Genomic DNA, 7867 nt, shown 5'->3' with positions numbered 1-7867 from the left:
TTGGGAATCTGAAACACACACAGCAGTGGGACCCCAGCTTTGTGCAAACTCTCCCCCAAATACAGAGGGTCTGTCTGGGGTTGGAATGGGGAAGAGGGCCCCTCAGTGTGAGGACATGGGTGTGAGGGCTGCCTGCACGTCCTGGCCTTCTGTTATCTGCAAAACCAATTAGTTAAGTGGGATACAAACAGCCCGCAGGAAAGGTGACCCCCTCAGCATGCCGACCCCTCTCTGTGTGCTGTGTGCCCAGCGATACGGGGACCATTAACCCAAGATTAAACACCTTAATGAGCACCTTGCTATCAGCAGTGTTGCTAATTGCTACAAGCATCAGCTTGACCTTCTCATTGGGGAGCTTGGCTGGGGCTGGGGGATGCAAGGAGTCCCCTATCAGCTCCTGTTTGAGTCCCCCCCATGCCCCAAAAGCCAGAGGCAGCTGCTGGCATCACAGTAGTGGTTGGGTTCCTCTGATGATAGCAGAGCAAAGCTGACAGACCCCTTTTGTCTCTGTCGTTTGAGTCCCCTATTGCAGTTCCCATTGTTTAGCATTGAAGTGATGCTATGTGTCCCTCCACTGCAAGGTGAGCAGCTTCCTGCAACGGGCCCCGCTCTTGTCATTGGGGTAAAGCAGGGATGCATGATGATTCCTTCACCTGCATAACGGGAGGCAGCTGGAATTGTTCCATTGATTCAGACGGAGGTGGGGATGGGTTGGGGCTGGGCTGGGTTGGATGAACCCCTCCAGGAAAGCCCATTCCCATCTGATCAGACCCACCAGGACACAAGGAAGGCCTATTCCCACCTTCCCATCCCCACCCTCCAAGTATAAAGGACTTTCTCCTTGTATCTGATCCCTTCCAAACCAACAAGATGATATGTGGGGCTGATCAGTTTGTTAACCAAGCAGCTCATAGAGATAAGGTTTTATTTTGATGTATATTATTAAAACCAACCAAACAACACACAGCTAAATAAAATCAACCCAGGCATTGCAATGTTTTATTTTCACCCAAAATACAATTTTTCACTGGGGGGGGGGGGACAGAAAGGTTGGGGAAGCTTTCTCCCAAGCTTGTTTATTTCACATTCTCCATTAACACAGAGCTCCAATGGGCATCCTTAGAAACAGAAACAACTACTACAATAGCACCAAACCCCATAAAAATGCACCAAAAAGGGGAGAGATGGGGGGGGGAAGCACAGACCCCGAGCACTTCCATGCCCCACAGCCAGCTTTGCCTTCAAGCACTGCCACTGCTTTAAGGGATGTTAAGGGATGCATTGCCCTCTCACATTTGACCACCAGAAATAGGGGCTGATGTGGAAAACTTCTCCCCGTGTCCCATTGGGCAGCAGGCAGATCCACTTCCCCCTTGATAAACACATGGCATTGCAAGATGCTTTGCACCAGAGCTTGAACATCAGGGAAAACCCAACCCTTAATTACCCAAGCTAATTGATAGCTGTTTCTTTCAATTGAAGGCTGGATGAGAAAGTTCACTCCTCCCAAATTGCATCAGTAAAAGAAAAGATGGAGGTGAAATCTGGCTGGCAGCACCCATTGCATGCAGGCTATGCTCCATGGAAGGGTTTTTGGAGGCCAAAGAGATTTGCTGTCCTCCATCTGCTCTGGGGGCAGAGCTTTGCTAAGCAATGTGCCAGAGCAGCTTCGCTTGACCGTGCCTCAGTTTCCCCATACACATGGCTTGTAGCAACGGTGTCTACCTTGGAAAAGCACTTGTAGGGTTGCCTGGGGGAGGGAAGGGTGAGAAACGGGTGCTGGGGGCTGCAGGCTGGGCTGAAACTCACGGCTCCATCAGCTAAAAGTCGAAGTTCTTGAAGTTGAGGGAGCAGCGGTAGCGGCCATCGAGGAACCTGGAGCAGCTGAAGTTGGGCAAACAGGGGCAGGTGTGATGCTGGCGCTTCCCCAGGAATGGGACCTGCAGAGAGAAACGGGAGAGAGAATGGAGAGACCCCAACCCAACCTTAACCCTAACCCAAATCCTAAACACAACTTCGACTTGAACCCTAAACCTAAGCCAAACCTAAACCCTAACCCGACCCTGACCCTGTGCCAGCCTTTGGGGCTGCAAGTAGGTAGAAATAATCAGCCAGGACCAAAGCCCTGGGAATTTCCCTCTGCTGCTTCTCAGCTGTTTGATGGGAATGGGCCTGAAATGAATTTCTGATCCCTCAGCTTTTGTTCCCTCCTCAGAAAGAGAAGGAATGGGATCATTAAATCTTTGTTCCCACCGCTCACGATCGATCTGTGGGCACAGAGACGGAGCCCCCCCCGGGGCCAGGTGTCTGCAATTGGAAGAGAGATGGCAGCTCGGGATAATCCGAACACATCGGGGTCGGATGGAAAGCATAGAGCTCAGGCGGCTCTGCGGTATTAGCGAGGCGTCTCAATGCCTGGCAGGGCATTTACAAATCAATTCGGAGCAGTTTGCTTTAGAATGAATGTGTCGGGCTGCTCAGCCTCTGCTCCCAAGGCACCATGTGGCTTTAGGGTGACAGGCAGAAAACACCCCATGGGATAACAGCCCTGCACCGTGCCTCCCTGCAGACCCCCATAGTGATGCTCAGAGCCTCATCCCAATCCTGTCCCAACCCCTCGCCACACCGCAGCGTGCACTGAGATTCCCTCCCAGCTCAGTGCATTGTCCCACCCAGTGCTTGGACCCCCTACCCATGGGACCCCCCCCCAGTACCTTATGGCTGAAGGGGTGGCACTCATCCCCCTCCTGCCCCAGAGGGGTGCACATCCTCAGACCCCGCAGCCAGAGGCTGACAGCACAGCACGTCCCGCTGCCGCACTGCAGGTCCCGCTCGCAGGCCTGGGGAGAGACAATAGGGTCTAAACCTGCCCACCCCCAGGGTCCTGGTCACCTCCCCTTAGATCAGGGGGAGCAGCCAAAGGTGAGGGATGCTCACAGCTCATCCATTTGGGGGTGGGATGGGAGGTTTGCAGCACAGCCTGGATTTGGGGTGGTCTGCAGTACGAAGATCCAGCATGCATGCAAGAAAAGGAGCGATGCACAGGGGAGAAGCTTGCAGCTCAAACCCCAAAAGCAACCCAATTCTCCCTGAGCACCCAGAGAGCCTCTTAGCCCCCAAATGATGCTAAAAACCAATGACAGGCCACAGCTTGGCTGCCCTTGCCCTGCTTCAAGCCCCATTTGGGATCATGCTCCCCATCAAACTCTCTTTTCCTCCAGTTGGAAAAGTTCCTAAACCCCCCATTTCCCTGCAGGCTGGGTCCAATGCTTAGAGGAGAAACAGAGGGAGAAGCTGCGCTCCAGTGGGATGACTTCACACTCACGTGTGCTCAGAGGGACACGGGAGGAAGGAACGGGATTGATAGGGAACAGCACCAACGCATTGCAAAACCAGGCAGAAAATGACCCAAAGCAAACAGTGAAAGGCAGTGCTGGAGTTCAGGCATCTCGTGTTTGTCTTCTCAGTGCAAACAGGGAGGGTGGGAGAGGCAGGCAGCTGGGTTCACACCGAGCGTGACTTTGCACGGTGCAGGTGGGAGACTGTAGGGCAAGTTCAAAGCACGCTGAGCTCAGGGCAGCAAATTCAGCCCCCGCTTTGCACAGACGGAGCAGAACACAGCAAAACCCAACACAGATCAAACATCAGACCCATGCATCGCGCTCCAGAGAGCAAGAGAAGCAGCACAACATCAACCCATAGGGATGCTGAGCACCATTGGTGCCTTATCTCCAAAGAAACAACCACAAAATGACCCAAAATGCTGAGTGCTGAGGCTGCACTTACCCCTGTGATCACAGCTCCATGATGGGAGGGCAGCAGCAGCAGCAGGCAGAGGGTCTGCAGCAGCCGTCGCATGGTGCCGTCTGCCTGCACCGCCTGCACCCCGGCCCTATATACCCCCCTGCCCTCCCCTCCAGCCTGGGTGGGTTATTGGGTTGTTTTTTCCCTCCCAATGAGCTCAGAGCAAGCAGATGAGACCTGCATCGCTAATAGTAGGAAAGAAATATTCTTTTCCCACCGAGGAAGGGGGGTGGAATACTCACAGAGCAGCCATCCCGCCCCCGTCCATATCCCAGGGTTATTTCTCAGCTCAGCTAACACAGCTGGATTCCTTGGGCTCGTGCATATTTATCCCTGACAGGTGTAGCTGAGGATCAGATTGAGAATTAGCCGTTCTGGAGCTAAAAGAAGATAGATATAAAGGTCCGTCGTGGATGGTAAAGCACAGCATGCAGGAATGTGGTAGAAAGACAACCTCGGTTGTGGAGAATAAAATCAGGAGCAAATATATGGTTATGGGGATGAGGGAATCCCTATTGAAAGAGTATTCCTGATATTGACCCACTGAATGGAGTTTCTCCAGCCCTGGACTTCAAGGTACCATCCCTGTAGCATCCAGGCTGCCAAACAGCAGAACATCTTTGCTCCCTGCTGTCGCTGACAGCAAGAATTTCTCTTGCATAGCATCAGTCTGATGTTAAATTATCCAGTTAATTGCCTAAAAATAGCCCGGCTATTTCCCCCTCCAAAGACCAGCATCCCTTTTGAAGTGGCAGCTGTTCTCCTGCTTTACTGAAGCCTTCAACCTGGTCTTGAATTAATTGCTCCCAGTGCTCAGAAATTCCTCTTCCAGAAATCCTAAAGCCTCACTGCAGGGAATGGGCCATCAGCTGTGACTCTGGGGTCCCTGTGGGGAGGGGGGATTCAACCTTAGTAGGGCACAGCTGTATCTTTGTCCTGTGTCCCCCTACCACCACAAGGAGGGTGAAAATAACCCGAAATGGAGCTCTGGGACAAGCAGGACACCCAGCGTGGGGGGGATGAAATGGGATTGGAGTGACTGGTGACGATTCCAACTCAATCAAGAAGGGAAAAAAAAATTAAAAGATAAATAAAACTAAGACAAATCACCGCTGCATTTCACCTTCTCCCATCAATAACATTTTAATTTTCCAGCCTGGCATGCTGAGATCCATTGCCAGGTCTGAGCTGGATGCATTTCAACCAGCTCGGTGCTGGCGTCGCTGGGCTCTGCCATCAATCACCTCCTGCACACAGAAAGCAGGGCAAGCACGGCTGTGCCACAACACTACAGCCCCACGTCCTCTGTGGGGCCCCCACAGCTCTTTGGGGCCAAATACAGGACATAAAGAAAGGTATGGAGCTGTGCTGGGATGGACAGGCTGGGTGTTAGGAAAAGGTTGAGCACCAGAGGGAGGTGGGCATGGCACAGCTCCAAAGGGCAGTGGGCACAGCCCTGAGCTGCAGGGGCACCCAAAACCATAGGGGTCCTGCTGGAAAGGAGCTCTGAAATGAAGAATCTGTAGGTCCTCGTTGACCAGTGGTTGACTACTGGGTGACCAATGGTTGACCAGTGGTTGGCTAATGGTTGACCAATGGTTGACCAGCTGTTGATCGGTGATTGACTACTGGTTGACCAATGGTTGACCAGTGGTTGACCAATGGTTGACCAATGGTTGACCAGCAGTTGACTGGTGATTGACTAATGGTTGACCAATGGTTGACTGGTGATTGACTAATGGTTGACCAATGGTTGACCAGCAGTTGGCTAATGGTTGACCAATGGTTGACCAGCAGATGACCGGTGGTTGACCAATGATTGACCAGCACTTGACCAGCAGTTGACTGGTGGTTGACCAATGGTTGACCAGCAGTTGATTGGTGATTGACTACTGGTTGACCAATGGTTGACCAGCACTTGACCAGTGCTTGACTACTGGTTGACCAATGGTGGACCAGCAGTTGACTAGCAGTTGGCTAATGGCTGACCAATGGTTGACCAGTGGTCGGCTAATGGTTGATCAGGAGTTGACCAGTAGTTGGCTAATGGTTGTCCAATGGCTGAGCAGCAGTTGCCCAGTGGTTGACCAATGGTTGACCAGCAGATGACCGGTGGTTGACCAATGGTTGACCAGCACTTGACCAGTGATTGACTAATGGGAACTTACCGGTGCTGCTCAGGGAGGTTCCCGTGCATTGGCTTCGCTTTTTGGCTTCGCTTTTTGGCCCCGCGGAGCCACCGTAGCGTGCGTGACGTGCCTGACGCAGCCTCCAGGAGCCGCTGAGAAGGGCGGAAGTGAAGGCGAGGGGTGGGCAGCATGGAGGGGACCCTGGAGCAGCACCTGGAGGACACGTATGGACGGAGATGGGGACGGCGGGGCCGGGTGGGCCAGAGGGGGCCGCAATGGGAGGAGGGGGGGGCCGGGAGGAAAGCGGGTCCTTCCGGAGCTCACCACCGCCTCTCCCGCAGCATGAAGAACCCGGCCGTGGTGGGCGTCCTGTGCACCGACTCGCAAGGCCTCAACCTGGGATGTGAGTATCGGACCCCCATAAAGGACCCCCCGTGTAACCCCTAAGGGACCCCCGCCTGGATGAGGCCTCTGGGGGTTCCAGCGCTGTCAGACCCAGCTCGGGTCTGCTCTTCCTATCGCTTCCAATGAGGTTTCTATGGGCTGAGATGGCTTGTTTTGGGGCTGTGTGATGGGACGAGGGGAAATGGATTCAGCCTAAAAGGAGGAAGATTTAGATTGGGTTTAAGGAGCGAAGCACCAGCACAGGTTGCACGGAGATGTTTGTGCTCCGGCCCTGGAGACAATGGAAGTCAGGGATGGGGGCTGTGAGCACCTGATGGAGCTGTGAATGTCCCTGTTCATTGCTGGGGGGTTGGGCTGATGGCCTTTATGTGTCCCTTCCAACTCAAGTGATTCTTTGATCTGGGGAGATAGTGAAGGAAATGGGGCTGGGGAGCAGCCTCCCATCACGGTATGCATGAGTTCAACCCACATCTCCCCTCTTGCAGGCCGAGGAACGCTCTCAGATGAACATGCTGGAGTCATCTCTGTGCTCGCCCAGCAGGCAGCCAAGCTCACCTCCGACCCAACCGACACGCCTGTGGTGTGCCTGGAGTCAGACAGCGGGTGAGCATCCAGCCCATGGCTGCTGCTCTTCCTTGTGCTCACCTTTTCCCACACCCCGAATCTCCAGAGCAGCGCTCTCCATCTTCTGCTTAACTGGAAGCCCCATTGATGGAGCTGTGTTGGGAGGGGGGTGTATGGAAAGCGTGGGAGCTCAGCTTGTGGGAACTGCAGAAGCAGCTGGAAGCCTTTCAGGGGTCGGTGGTTGCTGCAGCACTGTATTTCTTTTTGCTTTTGGGATCCCTGTGGATTATTTAGCCCATGCTGTAGTGTCGTTTTGGTTAGCAGGACTTAATCATCCCCCTTAGTGGGAACAGCTGACAGGTCTGGCACAGAGCTGCCCATCTGGTTTCCCAGCCAAGTCAGCTCCTGCTCTCCCAGCTGGTTTCTCACCTGCCTCACCAGCACTTTCCTTGTTCTAGGAACATCATGATCCAGAAGCATGACAGCATCACCGTAGCAGTGCACAAGTTGGCATCCTGACCCGTGGCATCCTGATGCTCCATTCCCTGCTCCAGACCAGCTTCTCCTCACTCTCCTTGGCTGTTCCAATGCAGAACATGCTTCTAGTACCAAATCTGGGCTGAAGGCTCTCCCTCTCTACTTACCAGCTCCTATGCATCTATCAGGGTTTTCCAGCTCACGTTTTAGCAGTCGTGCTGTTAAAGATGTGAGTCGCTCACCAAGCTTGTGTAATGATAGATACTACAAGGTGTGTGTGTGTGTGTGCGCGTGGCCTTATTTGTTGGAGAAATCAATAAATGACCTGCAAAAACCTTTGCTTCTCTTTGATCCTACTGTGAAAGCCCGTTGCTTTCCCTGAAGCCAATTGAAGGGAGTCTGATTCTTCATTGCCATTGCTGCAGAGAAAAGGGACTTGGAGGTCCCTGCAGTAGAAGAGGTACAAATAGTTGTCTAGGAGTTTCTCC

The 7867-nt window shown here is 53.2% G+C and overlaps 2 protein-coding genes across 2 annotated transcripts; one reads left to right on the top strand and one right to left on the bottom strand.

Moving 5' to 3' along the window:
• Nucleotides 1–970: 970 nt before the first annotated feature.
• Nucleotides 971–4015, bottom strand: PROK1 (prokineticin 1). Its single transcript, XM_072356165.1, has 3 exons — nt 3787–4015; nt 2715–2840; nt 971–1940 (listed from the first exon to the last, which is right to left on the bottom strand). Exons 1-3 carry the CDS (start codon nt 3856–3858, stop codon nt 1821–1823), a joined length of 318 nt encoding a protein of 105 aa, XP_072212266.1. The 5' UTR covers nt 3859–4015; the 3' UTR covers nt 971–1820.
• Nucleotides 4016–6031: 2016 nt separating this feature from the next.
• On the top strand, nt 6032–7730 carry LAMTOR5 (late endosomal/lysosomal adaptor, MAPK and MTOR activator 5). Its single transcript, XM_072356116.1, has 4 exons — nt 6032–6157; nt 6275–6336; nt 6824–6941; nt 7361–7730. Exons 1-4 carry the CDS (start codon nt 6123–6125, stop codon nt 7419–7421), a joined length of 276 nt encoding a protein of 91 aa, XP_072212217.1. The 5' UTR covers nt 6032–6122; the 3' UTR covers nt 7422–7730.
• Nucleotides 7731–7867: the final 137 nt, after the last annotated feature.

Source organism: Excalfactoria chinensis, chromosome 23 (genome assembly GCF_039878825.1).
Source record: "Excalfactoria chinensis isolate bCotChi1 chromosome 23, bCotChi1.hap2, whole genome shotgun sequence".
Lineage (NCBI taxonomy): Eukaryota > Metazoa > Chordata > Aves > Galliformes > Phasianidae > Excalfactoria > Excalfactoria chinensis.
The sequence above is the reverse complement of the archived record's forward strand: the minus strand, read 5'-3'. Positions and strand labels throughout refer to the sequence as shown.

Coding starts and splice junctions, on each gene's coding strand:
- PROK1 (XM_072356165.1), bottom strand. CDS start 3,858: ATGCGACGGCTGCTGCAGACCCTCTGCCTGCTGCTGCTGCTGCCCTCC. Junction 2,841..3,786: donor ATGGAGCTGTGATCACAGGG/GTAAGTGCAGCC, acceptor GTCTCTCCCCAG/GCCTGCGAGCGGGACCTGCA. Junction 1,941..2,714: donor GCCACCCCTTCAGCCATAAG/GTACTGGGGGGG, acceptor TTCTCTCTGCAG/GTCCCATTCCTGGGGAAGCG.
- LAMTOR5 (XM_072356116.1), top strand. CDS start 6,123: ATGGAGGGGACCCTGGAGCAGCACCTGGAGGACAC. Junction 6,158..6,274: donor GAGCAGCACCTGGAGGACAC/GTATGGACGGAG, acceptor CCTCTCCCGCAG/CATGAAGAACCCGGCCGTGG. Junction 6,942..7,360: donor TGCCTGGAGTCAGACAGCGG/GTGAGCATCCAG, acceptor TCCTTGTTCTAG/GAACATCATGATCCAGAAGC.